Source organism: Eucalyptus grandis, chromosome 5, assembly GCF_016545825.1.
Source record: "Eucalyptus grandis isolate ANBG69807.140 chromosome 5, ASM1654582v1, whole genome shotgun sequence".
NCBI classification, from domain to species: domain Eukaryota; kingdom Viridiplantae; phylum Streptophyta; class Magnoliopsida; order Myrtales; family Myrtaceae; genus Eucalyptus; species Eucalyptus grandis.
In genome coordinates, this window is record NC_052616.1 from 2,525,437 (window position 1) to 2,540,560 (window position 15,124).

General features: G+C 38.0%; 2 protein-coding genes across 3 annotated transcripts; one reads left to right on the plus strand and one right to left on the minus strand.

Moving 5' to 3' along the window:
* The first annotated feature begins 1,613 nt into the window (after positions 1 to 1,613).
* On the plus strand, positions 1,614 to 3,556 carry LOC104445935 (syntaxin-23-like). Its single transcript, XM_018873073.2, has 5 exons — positions 1,614 to 1,703; positions 1,931 to 2,076; positions 2,172 to 2,246; positions 2,534 to 2,789; positions 3,419 to 3,556. Exons 1-5 carry the CDS (start codon positions 1,614 to 1,616, stop codon positions 3,554 to 3,556), a joined length of 705 nt encoding a protein of 234 aa, XP_018728618.2.
* Positions 3,557 to 4,334: 778 nt separating this feature from the next.
* Positions 4,335 to 14,346, minus strand: LOC104443520 (probable transcription factor KAN2). Of its 2 annotated transcripts, XM_039312405.1 has the most exons (5): positions 13,295 to 14,346; positions 13,002 to 13,078; positions 7,441 to 7,489; positions 7,172 to 7,316; positions 4,335 to 4,979 (listed from the first exon to the last, which is right to left on the minus strand). In XM_039312405.1, the coding sequence occupies exons 1-5, from the start codon at positions 14,004 to 14,006 to the stop codon at positions 4,922 to 4,924; spliced, it is 1,041 nt and encodes a 346-aa protein (XP_039168339.1). In that variant the 5' UTR covers positions 14,007 to 14,346; the 3' UTR covers positions 4,335 to 4,921. The 2 variants fall into 2 exon arrangements, with proteins under 2 accessions (XP_039168339.1, XP_010055276.1); XM_010056974.3 differs by lacking the exon at positions 4,335 to 4,979 and having other exon boundaries at positions 7,057 to 7,316.
* Positions 14,347 to 15,124: the final 778 nt, after the last annotated feature.

A 15,124-nucleotide genomic window follows, 5' to 3' on the forward strand; every position in this document is an offset into this window, starting at 1 on the left:
CTAATCGCCACTAGCCGTCGCATGAGGATGTTTTGTCTCATTCCTAGCCGTTTAACAGAATGTATAGGGAATGAAGGATAAACTACGACTCTGATTTTGATTGAATTCATCTAATCCTATCCCATTAAACTTTCCATCTGAAAAACTTTTTCAGAAACAAAAGTCTCTAAGTTTTGTCAGTCATCGAAACCACTTAGAGAATGTTTTCTCAACAAAAAGTCATTTCACCAAACATGTTTATGACAATGAAACTGATCTACTGAGGTTCATGAACTAAAGGAGAATGCTTTAAGAAGAAGATGGGTAATTTGAAGCTGAAATCGAAAACTGAACTGCTCCTTAAACTACTTATGTCATAGTTCACCGGTCTGAAGGACAAGACATCCAACGAATACGAATAAAATCACAGATGGGGTTGACCAAAATGCTCCTCCAGTTGTAGCATCAGAAAAATTCCAAGGTTGCGGTCACGGCACATCTTGAACAGCAGTTCAACAACGGCCCATGAAAAACAAGGCACCGGCAGTTCACAATTCACGTTAGAATAAAGGAAACTCAGCATGTTCACACTTAGAAAGTAGTAACATACTAAGAAAAACAAAGCACTGGCGGTTCGCATTAAATAACGGAAAATTGGCATCTTCTCAACGAGCGATTATCTCCCTTCTTTAATAATTAAAACTCAAAAGCGGTAGTTGCAGCAAAAGCACAACGAATGTTCTATCCCTCGTCCTGATTCAATTATTAGTACCAGATTATTTGTTGACCTTTTCTGTAGGCACATAATTATGTTACTTCCGCAGATGCTTGTATATATAGATAGGTGAAGATGATTAAGCTATCAACACAGAGAAGCTTCCCACCTCCTAGTTCAGGGAAAGAAGCATTTCAGTTTTGACAAAGAAAAAGGGGGTGACGCTAGCTCAGAACTCTAGACGATCGGCACTTTGTCAAGGTTGAATCCACCAGGAAGAATGGCCAATCACGTGACCACTCAAGGATCTTTGCAGACGGTCGTACATCAGTCCGCTGATGTCGTTTCTAAGTATCAACACTATGTACATTACATAGGAACCTCGGAGGACACCCCCATGTTCAGAGAAAAACTGTGAGTGTGCGTAGTCACTTTTCTTCTATTTTTTCAAGTTTAATCATATAGGTGATCGTGGCTTACAACGTTACAGAAATCCACTAATAGCTACGACAACACAGTGTCCAAGGCGTTTGGTTTGTGTGAAAAAATTTACGAGCACTAGTAAATTGTTGCGCTTACAGACCACAATATATCAGCCACAGCCAACACCGTGACAGCTAATCATCACGGTTTCGTTGATTTCATCGGGACCTCCATAGACACTTCTGTGTTCTGCGAAAAACTGTGAGTCTTTCTAAGAGGTTCTCCTTGCTTCTGACTATTACATGTGCTGCATGTAAGATCACATAGCCAATCACCGGCTTTAGAAAGTCATGGAGGTCTGATGGCACAAAAACGAACCGTGTCTCTGCCGTGTGTTTTGTGTGAAATAAAAAGCAAGATGAATCATGCAGACGATACTCGACTGTCTGCTTCATGTTTGCATTTTTCCCGTGTAATTTTTGTATGGGGAATTGCGATGACCAGGCACCAGGAAAGGCAGCTTATAGGGAACATGCTACAAGCGCTATCAGCTCAGCTTGAACAAGACGGAAGAAATCAGGGTGATGTTAGTATGCATTAATCTGGACTGCCTTATTATTTCCTGCCCCTACCCTGCCTTTTCTGTCTTTCAACTAGAGTTGAGATTTATTCAATTTTGAACGTTTATTTTAAAAAGGTCACAAGTCTACATTCTTTTATGCTCTGTTGTTTTCTTCCTTGAGTTTTTCATTTTGTTTCCAGTATCTTTTATGTGAACTTTCGATTTCTTTTCATTTTTCGTTGCCCTGCCAGGCCGAAAAGGCTGCTGAATATGCCAAGCTTGCCAAAGAATTGGCTGCAATTTTTAGGAAATTTCAAGATGCCAAGAGGCTTGAAGCAAAACAGGAAGCATTTTATGCTCCCATTGTTCTTCAACAAGCAAGTCTTTTTACATCAAGGTGATTATGTAGCCCTTGGCACAATCATATTCATCTCCATTTTTTTTCTTATGTTGGCGTTGGAAATTTTCTTGTATGACAAGTCTAATTTGCAGATCAAAGACCAATGAAGCAGGCATAAATGCAGACCAGAACTCCAATCTGCACGATCTTCTGGAGAAATTAAAAGGGTAAGCTCCCGAACGTTGTAAGACTAGTTACATGCAGCCTGTGCTCCCGAATTCGGATAACATTTGTTCTTCATACTAAAAGATGACACATCATATTGCATTAAAGCAATCGAAAAGAAAAGTTCATGATTAGGACAATAAAGAAGGGTCTGAAAAGATTTTGCCCATTTAATATAGCAGTATCACAATTTCCTGCCTAGTCTTTTCTGAGATCCTGACAATGCATTGCACATCTGATCCACGAAATTCAGCTCATGATGTTTTGACTGCTCTCAATTGAGATGCAGAATGAAGGCTTTGCTCTTGGAAAGTGAGAACTCCCTTGAAGAGATACTTAGAGATGGGGAGGAAGACGAGGATGAAGTTCATCGAATCCAAGGAGAAATTAACTCACTAAAGGCTTTCATCAATGACTATGAATCACTTTCAAAGGAGCAAGCTCGTGGTATCGATGACATTGAGAGTTCCCAGCAGGTTTCAAACGTTCATCAAACATTGAAGCACAAGAACACTATAGTTCGAAGACACAACTTATCATTTCTGGTAATTAAATATCATCATTTTTTTCCTTGTACTTGAAGCTTCCATTTATAGTAATGTCCATAGGGTCTTGTTGTTTTCCTTAATAGCATTTGAAGGAAAGTACAGAAGTGCAGTGAGTTAATGACATTCTGTTCCCATGTTCTTCTTTCAGGATTGCTTCCGTCAAATCTTTGGCCCATGTTTTTTGTTGGAACCATAGTCCTCTCATTTTTTCTATCATTTGCAGTGGGAATAAACCAGTTACAATGCCAATGAAATCTTATTATGCGTTTTGAAAGACAGACATCATGGCTTGATTATTTGTTTTGTTTAGGTACGGACATGTAAAAATAAATCAGTGAATTTGTTCATTTCTGTTATTCCCTGGAGCGTCCTGTGAGCATTCTGACAGTTTCTTCTTTGCTACTATTAGTTGTCAGTTTAAATGAGTCAGTGAAAATTGGGAAAAATATCATGTCTCTGAATTATAAAAGAGAAGAACCTGTTACTATCTCTTAATCTCAACCATGAATGGGCAAGGAATCTGGACATTCTTATGTGAAAGCAATTAGCTCGTAATTGCATGACAAGATCCAAATAGTGAGTTGTCAATTGCAACTTCAAATCTTGAGCATTTGAATGCTGTGTAGTGGAACTCTAAGTCAAAAACAACAATGGATCTTGAAGAGTTGAATGGTTCCCTTAGTCAGTTTAACCTCATCACGGATGATTTGAGGTTCAGAATCAGGTCCGTGAGATTTCAATTTACAACTCTTGAAGAAGTGTGAGAGCATTACACTTTCTTATGCACAGCACCAATTAATTCTTTCATACAAGGATTGCAGTTAAAGTCATGTTTTCAATTTACTCTCCATTTGTAAATCCTTGGCCTCTGCTGAAGTTTCACCTGTGTTACCTTCCTAATAATATTTGACATATAAAAGGATTTATAAAATAAGCAAACTGGATCTGGTCTATCATAATGGAGTAACCTCTTGATGTTGAATTACATGAGGCAGCTACTTGTATTAAACAAAAATCAACTTGCAAATGCCTTAAGAGGCTTTGAATTGCTGCAAATCCTGTGGGGAGACCATCTGTGGGTATAAAGTATGATTGCGAGATTTTTAATTTCACGACATGATTTATTAAACTGTCTAAATGCACCTTTTGTATCTGTTTGGGATTGAAAGGCAATACTAGAGGCCTAAGTTTGGATGGAACCAGTGGCTTCATTGTTATTTTGTTAGGAAAAGATGTGCAGTAAAATCCATCTACTGGTCACAGATTGAACATCAGATTTCTATTACCCGCCACAACCGTCGAATAATCTTTGACTTGAGCATGTGTAAGCTGCACATCATCCCTTACTCATCAAAGTTGCCAGTGTAGTTGGTCACTTTTGTGTACATGTACAGAAGTTAAAAGTTTTGATTTGATGAATACATCAAGTCATTGATCCGTCAGTTTATCTATCAGAGTAAGAAAAGCATGAAACAGAAACCAAATTACTTCCTGATCAACATCGAACACTCAATGTTGTGCACCGTGCATAAGTTCAACATGATTGAAGATTCATTTCACCTTTGGAAAATGAAAGAAACTAAATCGGCTCTTCTAAATTAACTAAGTTAATTTTTCTCTGAGTTGCATCTCTCTTTTATTTTTCCAAGGATGTTTCTCTCAACCGTGTTATATTTATATGCTGCACATGAGACAAATTCTCAACTAAATTTCCAATGCTTGGTTACTTTTTATTTCCTTGATAGATGAATCTTCACAACTCAAGTGCAGTCCAAGAGGAAGATGATGAGAGAAGATCTCGTAACAGAATTTCAAGCTGTTGAGGAGTTTCCAGTGGCTTAGCGACATAAATCAAAGCAAGGAGCAGCGTGTTCTTCTTTTCTTCACCAACAAGATACTCAATTCAGGTAGTAAGCGTAATCGCTCGATTCAAGGGCTCATTTTCTCCAGTAACAGTATGCTCACTCGAGCGTGCTTTCTTTCTTAATGTATTAATGATAATTCAAAGGTTGCCGAGCTAGAGACAAGTTTCAATCTGGATCTGGGAACTCCTCTTCTCGTGCAACTGAAAAGGTCTGACCGTGCACGATATGCACTCTAGTATCAAAAACCCACCCAAATAAACGCTTCTATGAGTCCATCATAATCGATCGGGAGTGACTCCTTTGGCATATATAAATAGAGGAACTGTGTACAAGAAAACCAATGTGAAAATAAGCTAATGACCTTTTGAGCTGCAGAATGGAATTATTGCTCTTGGAGCTGGAGAATACCCCCAAAGAAGGTAGAAAAAATGCAGAGGAGCAGCAGAAAATTCAGAAGCAAATCGATCGCATCAAATTACTTGTTAAAAAATTTTGGATGTGTGCGCTGCGGAAGCATGGTTTTGGTATTAGTTATAATTTTTGGTTAGTGACGTGTACAAGTGTATGGTATAGTTTGTAGTGGATGAACAAGATATAAACTAGGATAATTGAAGGACAAAGAACATGGGATATGGGAAATAGTTTCATTAGTTGGATAAAATAATTTTACAATAGTTGTAGGAGGTGTTGGTGTGGAAGTTACATGATATGGAGTATGTTCTCATGCTCCTCTCATGGTGGAGGTATAAAGCTCACACACAAGGTGGAGGGTTTATCTCTCACACCTTTTACATTTGTTGTTCTACTATACTCTCCCCTCTTTCCTATTTATAGGGTGCTCTACCAACATTCTAGATTTGTGTAGAATGTTGTCCACTTTGGCTTAATCTAGAGAGTTCTAGATTGTAGTTTATCATCTCTTCTTCTAGAGAGATCTACACATGTGCTTCTACATTTTTCTCTTTCTTCCAAAAACTTCATCTAGGGAATTCTAGAAGTTTAGCAACTCTAGGAAATTCTAGAAAATGGATCACCATTTCCAACATTACTGATAGAAAATTTTGTTACATCATTCAAGAAGTCTAAAATGGGTGCGCCATGCGTCCTTCACCTTCAGTTTTATCTTTTTGGGCCTCTGAACTGAAGCTTAATCATGTTAGTTTCTACGTGAGCTACTTAAACAATATCTTTGCCTTTTGAGCCGAATTGGTTTTTTTCTGCAGATATGATGGAACTCAATGTTAAGAGTTACTCGGCCAAATTATCTGAATATACAGATTTCTATTCAAAACAGCCCTCAAAGACTAGGAGACCCTATTATTTTAAGGCATGAATTTAGACCCTATTAGTAGTCGGAAACAAAGACAGAATATATGAAGTATTCACATGGCGATACATACCGAATGTAAGTATTAAAGTATCAATCAGGTTACATGTAGTCTCTATGGTTGTTTGCGATGCATGGAACTTGCCAAAAAATTGCTGATCAAGTTTTCATAGGGGTATGCCCGCACCACCGTAATACAAGTTTTACAGAGGGCCTTAACCCTAATGGGATATTGAAATGGTTAAGAACCAACAAGGGAGGAAGCATGGGCACGGTTTCGAGTTTTAAAGAAGACAACCTTGGAGCTTCCCTTAGGGACCTCAGACGTTGCAACCAACTACTTGAACGTGATGACTAAGGATTTATCGTTGACTCTGTGGGATGAATCGAGTGTTTTTTGAGGTCCGGACGCAGCCCCCATCATCAATGACAAAGAGACGGAGAAGTTGGGGCCTCACATTTTTTTTTCTCTCTAAGACATTCCTCTAAATCTTGCCACAAAATTCAGGAATTTCTTCGCTGAACATGTCTCATTTCTCTAAACTATAATGTCAGTCAGTGGTATGTAGTACATTCTTTGGATATAGAGCGCAAAGAAAGGAAGATGGTCGGGGTTTTATTCTTACGCACTAACCTAACTCTGTCAGTGACTTAGTAAAAATACGAAATAAACTACCTTCTTTAGTGTAAGCTCACTTTTCCTTCTCCTTAAATCAATATGGATGACCAATTTGGTATATGGTTGAAAGAAGTATACAATTAGACTAATTCTGTAAAAACTTTGTGGGGGAATAATTAAACATGGGGCAGAAAAGAAGACTGACTACGTGCTTTAAATGGGACCTAATTTGAGATTAATTTTGCTTAGAAGGATAAGACGGAACAATGACTTATGGAGTTGCTTTGAATAGAATAATTTCTCAAATTATGAGAATATCTAGGATGATATTTGTCAGCTTGAAAATGACAAGAATGAAGTACGGCGAAACTGTTCTTCATGCATTTCTCAATTTCTTGACATGAATGAATATCGTAATGTTACGTGATGATGGGTGTTTCTGGAGCTTGTCACTTCATGAATGAACCGATACGAGCATATATAATTTCAGTTCGGGTATAGCATTAGTATTTCACAGGAGAACACAAATGAAATAGGAAAAAAGGGGGTCACATATAAAAAAGCTCACATTGAGGAATTGCTCCAAAGACCGTGTTGATTCGTATCTTGATGATCATGCCTTCCAAGTTCAGGCCTTTTCGGGTTCGCAACTTCGATTACTAAATCATCAGAAGTTTCTCCCGACGATCCATTATCAAAAACATCCGTTTGTCCTGTGTATAAAGGTCAAGATAGATGCATAAGAACCTCGTGCACGACGGTGCATGCCAAAACATTGTATCGCACACATGGTTTATATCATTTTTTTCACAAAAAGGAAAACCGGTTAGTGCTTACCTGAAGAATTAGCTGCTGCTCTATCGGTAGTCTTCACGGTTCGATACATCTGCAAACCCCACGAGTAAACTTGTTTATGAGTTTTTTTGGCAATCGACCTAAAAAGAAAGTCTTTTATTTGGGTTTTATGTAATGCTTAAACCAGGGACTGATTAATCTCCGCGTGCATGATGCTTCAACTATATATATGCCTCCAAAATATGTGCACATACAAAAACATTACTGCCATATCCTAAAATTCATGCAGAAATACAAATAAAAAACCGCATGAAGGTTGTGCGAGTGTGTCCACTTGAGAAGAAACCCCTGTCTGAAACCTACATCATTGAGAAATGATGATGTTCTGTACTTAGTCCTTTTCCCTTTCCCTATTTTTCCTTCCCAGAACTTTCTGAAGAAACAAAAAAGAAAAAAGAAAAAACTCAGCATAATTGTGCTCTTCTCTCGGCTTGGCTGACTCCACTTTTTTTTTCTCTGAAATCGATAACAGCAACTCCCTCCCTGTTAATATAACAGTTATTTCATTTTTCACATGTTGCTGATTTGGTTTTTTAGTTATTAGAGTTAGTGGAGTCATGTGTGTTGGTTATCCTAGTTTTTAGGTGTTAGTGGGGCAAGTGCTTTATGGAGAACATGGGTAGTTATGGTGTGTTTTACGTTATGTATTTTATCTTTTGTAAAAAACTTGGTTGCTTTGTACGTAAGATGAAGTTTCAGCCTCATCTCTCCTCCCTTTAGCAATTTAACAGTGGTATCAGAGCCCGAGAGAAACGTGAGAGAGTTTTTTTTTAAAATAAAAAAACTTTCGTGAGAAATTTGCAGTAGCAATATTTCCAATGGCCACCGACAATTTTGTTCAACCAGCAATTCCACGCTTTGATGGTCACTAGGACCATTGGAGTATGTTAATGGAGAATTTTTTACGATCAAAAGAGTATTGGTTGGTTGTCAAATCTGGAATTCAAGAGCCACCAGTAGGCATGGCTTTGACAGATCCCTAGAAAGCATAATTGGAAGCTCGAAAGTTGAAGGACTTGAAGGCAAAAAATTATTTTTTTCAGACTATCGATCGTTCCATCTTGGAGACTATTCTTTGCAAAGAAACTTCCAAGGATATTTGGGATTCCATGAAGAAGAAATATCAAGGCTCTGTTAGGGTGAAGCGTGCACAGCTTCAAGCCTTGAGAAGAGATTTTGAGACACTAGCGATGAAGGATGGAGAATCTGTCACTAGTTATTGTGCCAGAACAATGGAGATCGGCAACAAGATGCGATTCCATGGCGAGAAGATGGACGACGTTACCATTGTGGAGAAGATTTTGTGTTCCTTGACATCAAAGTTTAATTATGTTGTTTGCTCAATTGAAGAGTCGAAAGACATAGATGCATTATCTCTTGATGAATTGCAAAACTCCTTATTGGTCCATGAACAGAAGATGAACAGAAGTTCAACAGTAGAGGAGCAAGCGTTGAAGGCTTCTACCAATACTCATTCCAACAATTTCAGAGGAAGGGGTAGAGGTAGAGGTAGAGGTAGAGGAAGGGGAGATCGAGGAAATAGAGATGTTGGCAGGAATTTCAAAGCCAATAATGACCAATTTCAAGGCAAAGGCAGAGGACGGGATCCTAACAAAGCCAAGGTAGAGTGTTTTAGATGTCATAAATTTGGTCATTATGCATCCGAATGTTATACTAGGCTGCCTAATAATAAAGAAAAGGTAGAGAGTTCAAACTTTGTTGAAGAAAAAAGAGCAGAAACGTTGTTGATGGCTGTTTAAGATGAAAAGGAGCGCGAGTCAGATATTTGGTATGTGGATATAGGCTGTAGTAACCACGTGAGTGGAAGTAAGTCTTCTTTTTCTTATCTAAATGAAGATTTTCATTCCACTGTAAGTTTTGGGGATCATTCTACTGTGAATGTGATGGGAAAATGTGATATTAAGATAAGAACCAAGAATGGTTTTGTGGAAACGATCTCTAATGTTGTATGTTCCTAACTTGAAAAATAACCTATTGAGTGCTGGCCAATTACAAGAAAATGGTTATGTAATCACCATTCAAAGGGGTGTGTGAAATTTATGATTCGGTTAGAGGTGCTATTGCAGTTGTTCCTATGAATTCAAATAGATTGTTTCCATTAAAGATTGAAAATATTCAGTCTTGTTTGATGGTTGGAAAGAAAGATCCATCATGGCTTTGGCATTTTCGCTATGGTCACTTGAGTTTTAGTGGATTGAAGACCCTCTAACAGAAAAACATGGTGACGGGTCTTCCTCATATTGCTGTTCCTTCCCAAGTTTGTGAAGAATGTGTTGTTAGCAAACAACATCGTTCTCAATTTTCAAAAGAAAAGTCATGGAAAGCAAAGGATGTTTTGCAGTTGATGCATTCGGACATTTGCGGTCCTATAAACCCATCTTCTAATGGAGATAAAAGATACTTAATTACATTCATTGATGATTTTTCCAGAAAAACTTGGGTTTATTTTTTACAGGAAAAATCAGAAGCTTTCCTCACATTTAAAAGCTTCAAAGCTCGTGTTGAAAATGAAGCAGGAAAGACCATTAAGACTCTTCGAACAGATCGTGGTGGTGAATATTGCTCAAAAGAATTTGAAGTTTTTTGTGCAGAGTATGGCATTCGAAAAGAGCTTACTGCTGCATATACACCACAGCAGAATGGTGTATCTGAGAGGAAAAATAGAACAATTCTCAACATGGTGAGAAGTTTATTGGCAAGAGGAAGAGTTCCAAAGACTTTATGGCCAGAAGCAGTAAATTGGAGTATTCATGTTTTGAACAGAAGTCCAACTTTTGCTGTTTAGAATATGACACCTGAAGAGGCTTGGAGTGGGAGAAGACCGGCTATAGATCACTTCAGAATTTTTGGATGCATCGCATATGCCCATGTCCCGGATGTGAAAATGAAGAAATTTGTTGACAAGGCTGAAAAATGTGTCTTTCTTGGTGAAAGTGAAGCATCCAAAGCATATAAATTATTTAATCCACTAACAAAGAAGATTGTGACTAGCAGGGATGTTATTTTTTATGAAGAGAACACTTGGGATTGGAATAGGCAGCAGCCTACCCAAGTTCTTTATGACAATGATGCTGAACATGAGCAATTTTTAGCACCTTATATGCCCTAAAATTCATCAAATACAACTTCTACAGCTGCTGAAATTTCACCAACAAGCATGAAGTCAATGAAGAAGAAGCCCAATCTCTCCGCCGCATTAGAAGAAAGCCTGCTTGGATGGAAGATTATGAGGTAACTGGAATTGGAGATTCAATAACTCACTTTGCCTTATTTTCAGACTATGACCCTACAACTTTTGAGAGTGCTGTCAAAGAAGAAAAATGGCGAAAAGCGATAGATGATAAAATTAATTCCATCGAAAGAAATGATACTTGGGAGTTATCCGATCTTTCGGATGGACAAAAAATCATTGGTGTGAAGTGGGTCTTTAAAACAAAACTGAAAGAAAATGGTGAAGTTGACAAATACAAAGCACGTTTGGTAGCCAAGGGATACAAGTAGCAATATGGGATCGACTATACAGAGGTTTTTTCTCCAGTTGCGAGACATGACACGATCAGATTGGTGGTTGCATTGGCGATACAGAATTCTTGGCCTATTTTCCAACTAGATGTCAAATCGACATTCTTGCATGGGTACTTGGAGGAACATGTATTTGTTGAGCAACCCCCTGGTTATGTCAAGATTGAAAATGAGCATAAAGTTTATAGATTGAAGAAAGCTCTTTATGGGCTAAAACAAGCCCCTCGGGCTTGGTATAGTCGTATTGAAACTTATTTTCTTAAAGTTGATTTTTCAAAATGTCTTTATGAGCATACGCTTTTTGTCAAGATTGGAGATAAAGGGAAAATGCTTATTGTATGCTTGTATGTTGACGATCTTATATTTACTGGAAGTTGTGATGGTATGTTTGAAGAATTCAAGAAATCTATGATGGATAAGTTTGAAATGTTTGATCTTAGTATGATGCATTACTTCCTTGGCATAGAAGTGGTACAATCGGATGATGGGATCTTTATTTCTCAAAAGAAATATGTGGGAGAAATTTTGGACAGGTTTCAGATGAAGGATTGTAATCCTGTAAACACTCCAATTGAGTTTGGCTTAAAGTTATACAAAGATCATGAAGGGAAGAAGGTTGACAGCACACTTTATAAACAAATTGTGGGCGGTTTGATGTATTTAACTGCAATAAGACCAGACATAATGTATTCTGCGAGTTTAATCATTAGATATATGGAGAATCCTACACAAATGCATTTGTTAGCTGCCAAGAGAATCCTTCGTTACTTGCAAGGAACTAGAGACTTTGGGCTATTTTACAAGAAGGGTGAAAAGTTTGATTTGTTGGGATTTGCTGATAGTGACTATGCAGGAGATCAAGATGATAGGAGGAGCACTTCGGGTTATGCTTTTATGTTTGGAACAGGTGCTATTTCGTGGTCATCCAAGAAGCAACCAATTGTCACATTGTCAAGTACAGAAGCTGAATTTGTTGCTGCAGCAGCTAGTGTTTGTCAAGCTATTTGGCTAAGGAGAATTCTTGAGGAGCTACAATTCAAGCAACCGGGACCTACTAAAATTTTTTGTGACAATAACTCGGCAATAAAACTCTCCAAGAATCCGGTGTTACAAGGAAGAAGCAATCACATTAATGTGAAGTTTTATTTCTTGAGAGATCTTAGCAATGATGGAACAATTGATCTAATCTACTGCAGGAGTGAAAATCAAGTTGCTAATATATTCACCAAGGCCCTCAAGATGGAGTCATTTGTGAAGCTTAGAAGGTTACTAGGTGTTTGCACGGTGAAAAAAAGTCAAGGCTTTAAACTGAATGTTAGCAAACATCAGTTTAAGGGAGGGATTGTTAATATAACAGTTATTTCATTTTTCACATGTTGCTGATTTGGTTTTTTAGTTATTAGAGTTAGTGGAGTCATATGTGTTAGTTATCCTAGTTTTTAGGTGTTAGTGGAGCAAGTGTTTTATGGAGAACATTGGTAGTTATGGTGTGTTTTACGTTATGTATTTTGTCTTTTGTAAAAGACTTGGTTGCTTTGTACGTAAGATGAAGTTTCAGCCTCATCTCTCCTCCCTTTAGCAATTTAACACTCCCTCTCTCTCTCTCCACCCCCAACCTATTAATATATTTTTCTTTCTTTTTTGACTTGGGTTATTGATTCTTGAGAGTAAAAAGCTGTTCATGATTAGTTTCTTTGCAGGACCATCAGATCTAGTAGAGAAAAGAGTGTGCAAAGGGCTTAAGCTGTGAAAATCTTGGAATCTGAAACCAATGCACTAAACAGACCTCCAGTACAACGTCAGCTTTTGAATAATGCAAGTGGTGATGCTTATAACACCATGGAGAAAAAAAATGGATTACTGCTTAACGTCATGCAATTTCTCAGAGAAAGCACAAGATGCAAGAGAGACAGAATTTCTGGCTACATTTTCTTGCTTTTCGATTAATTAGAGAAAGAGAAATCTTGAAAATAAAAATAAAAATGAGGTGCTTTTATTACCTGTAAATGAGACTTAACATGTGCCAAGGTTAGATCTTTAACATCCATCAGCTCAAGGACTGACTTTGGTGTGGCTCCTGAAAAAACCCACGAGAAGAAAAGAGAGAATAAGCAGAAAAAAGTAAATATTCTCTTCTTATTTGGTTTCCTGTTTTCGCAACTTCTAAAGAATGAAGCCCGATTTTTTTTCTTTTTTTCAGGAAGGAATAAAAATCTGTAAAAGAGGAAAGATGAGGCAACAACGTCATAGAAAAGAGAGAAATCACAAAGAATACAAAGATGAGAAGCATTACTCTCGTGGCCGCCGAGCAGCTCCACCGCATGGACGAACCGGGCGTGCAGCGTAGTCGTCCACCGCATTCGTGGCGCCCGCATGCCCCGCTTTGCCGGAAACCGTGACAAGAACCTCGATCTCACCAGCCCGTGTGAATGGCAAAGGTTCGAAGCGATGGAATTGGCACTATTTGTTAGGGAGTTACTACTATTCGGGTGATGAATTGGCGATGGGTCTAGATGTTGAAGTTGAGTGGCGAATGGGAAAGCACTAGAAGAGTTCTGGTGGTACACCGGGATGCCTCTAATCGGTCTCAAGAAGCCGAGCTCTTGGCTCAGCCCTTGTGGCTGATGCTGCAACACCGAGTGATGATGCTGGTGCATATGCTGGTGGTGATTACTGTCGGAGTACTGGCTTTGGTTTTGGAAGGAGTGGATATGGTTGCCGCCTTGGTGGAGATGGTTGTAAGAGACGTTATTGTTGGCCTCCGGAATGGTGTTGCCGCCAACGGCGTTGTGGCCTGCCCTCGGATTCGACAAGGATAGATCGAAGCGGGCGTCGTTCTTGGCCGCCATTGAGGACGGCAAGGAGTGGTGGCTCCTCGAGTCGAGGGCCCTCTTCCAGAAGCCCAGGTTCACATCTTCCTCCGCCGTCCGCCGCCAGGACGCCGATTTGGCGTTAGGCGGGCTGATTTGCAGGGACAAATCTGGCTGAGCTGGGAAGATTTCCATTTAGACCACGAAAGAACAAACGGCACGTTGGTTTCGGATTCTCCCTCTGATAATATATCCTCCTTTCTTTGGCTCCCTGATACTGAGGTGTATCAAGAGGCTCTAGGTAAAAAGTGTGTCCAGAAAACCCTTAAAAGAAAACAGCGGAGGCTGAGAGTTTTTGGGTTGATCTGGTTATTGGGTCGAGGAATTTAAAGTTGGGAAGAGGGAGGAGAGGGTTGGATTCATGAATGGGGTTAGATCAATATGAGACTGAGGAAGGAGTAGTTGCAGAGAACTTTGAGATGGAGAAGAGAGAGAGAGAGAGAGAGAGGAAATGAAGACAGCGGCCTCGTTTTCCTTTGTGTGAAGTATAAGTGAGAAAATGACACTTGAGGAGCTAGAGAGAGAGAGAGAGAGAGAGGGAGAGGGTGACGGAGGAGTTCCTTTTCTTTTTATTTTTCCTTGCCTTTTGTGTGGACCTAGATCAAGATAGGACTAGATAAGATAGGATATGAAATCCTGAGATTTTTTCATATCATATTCATTGTTTGAAAAATCACAGTATTAAAGTTAAATATATTCACATCATATTATGTCTTTTTTTTTTTATATAAACGGTATATTATTATAAATGAAAGCCTAAATGTTCATAAAAAATGAAATAGTAAAAATCTCTCGTAACACTATTTCTTAATTTATTTTAATTTTAATTTTATTTTATGTTTCCTCTTTTTTTATATTATTTTCTTTATTATTTCTTTTTTCCCCTTTCATCATTCTTTAATAAAAATTTATCAAATAGTAAACTGTACTAACATACCTAAATATATAATAAATATAAATTTTTAATTGATAGATTGAATGTTTATTATAAGATAGAATTAAAGTTGAATATATAAATTAAAATAAGATTAAAAATTAATTTTTTTTTTAATTTCTTAAATTATAATTCAAATATTATTTATATTGAATTATAATTATAATTTTGTTAATTTAATAAGTTTGTTATTCGAGAAAAATAACTTTTTATTTTGGACGTTAGAAATCATATCCACATTTATTTCATCTCCCCATGAGATAATTTTAGTCTGCCTATATCCTCATTATATCCGACTTTATCCTGTCCTAAGTGAGCA

Coding starts and splice junctions, on each gene's coding strand:
- LOC104445935 (XM_018873073.2), top strand. CDS start 1,614: ATGACCAGGCACCAGGAAAGGCAGCTTATAGGGAACATGCTACAAGCG. Junction 2,247..2,533: donor CTTCTGGAGAAATTAAAAGG/GTAAGCTCCCGA, acceptor ATTGAGATGCAG/AATGAAGGCTTTGCTCTTGG. Junction 2,790..3,418: donor GACACAACTTATCATTTCTG/GTAATTAAATAT, acceptor AATGCTGTGTAG/TGGAACTCTAAGTCAAAAAC.
- LOC104443520 (XM_039312405.1), bottom strand. CDS start 14,006: ATGGAAATCTTCCCAGCTCAGCCAGATTTGTCCCTGCAAATCAGCCCG. Junction 13,079..13,294: donor GCTGCTCGGCGGCCACGAGA/GTAATGCTTCTC, acceptor GGGTTTTTTCAG/GAGCCACACCAAAGTCAGTC. Junction 7,317..7,440: donor AGCAGCAGCTAATTCTTCAG/GTAAGCACTAAC, acceptor CTTTATACACAG/GACAAACGGATGTTTTTGAT.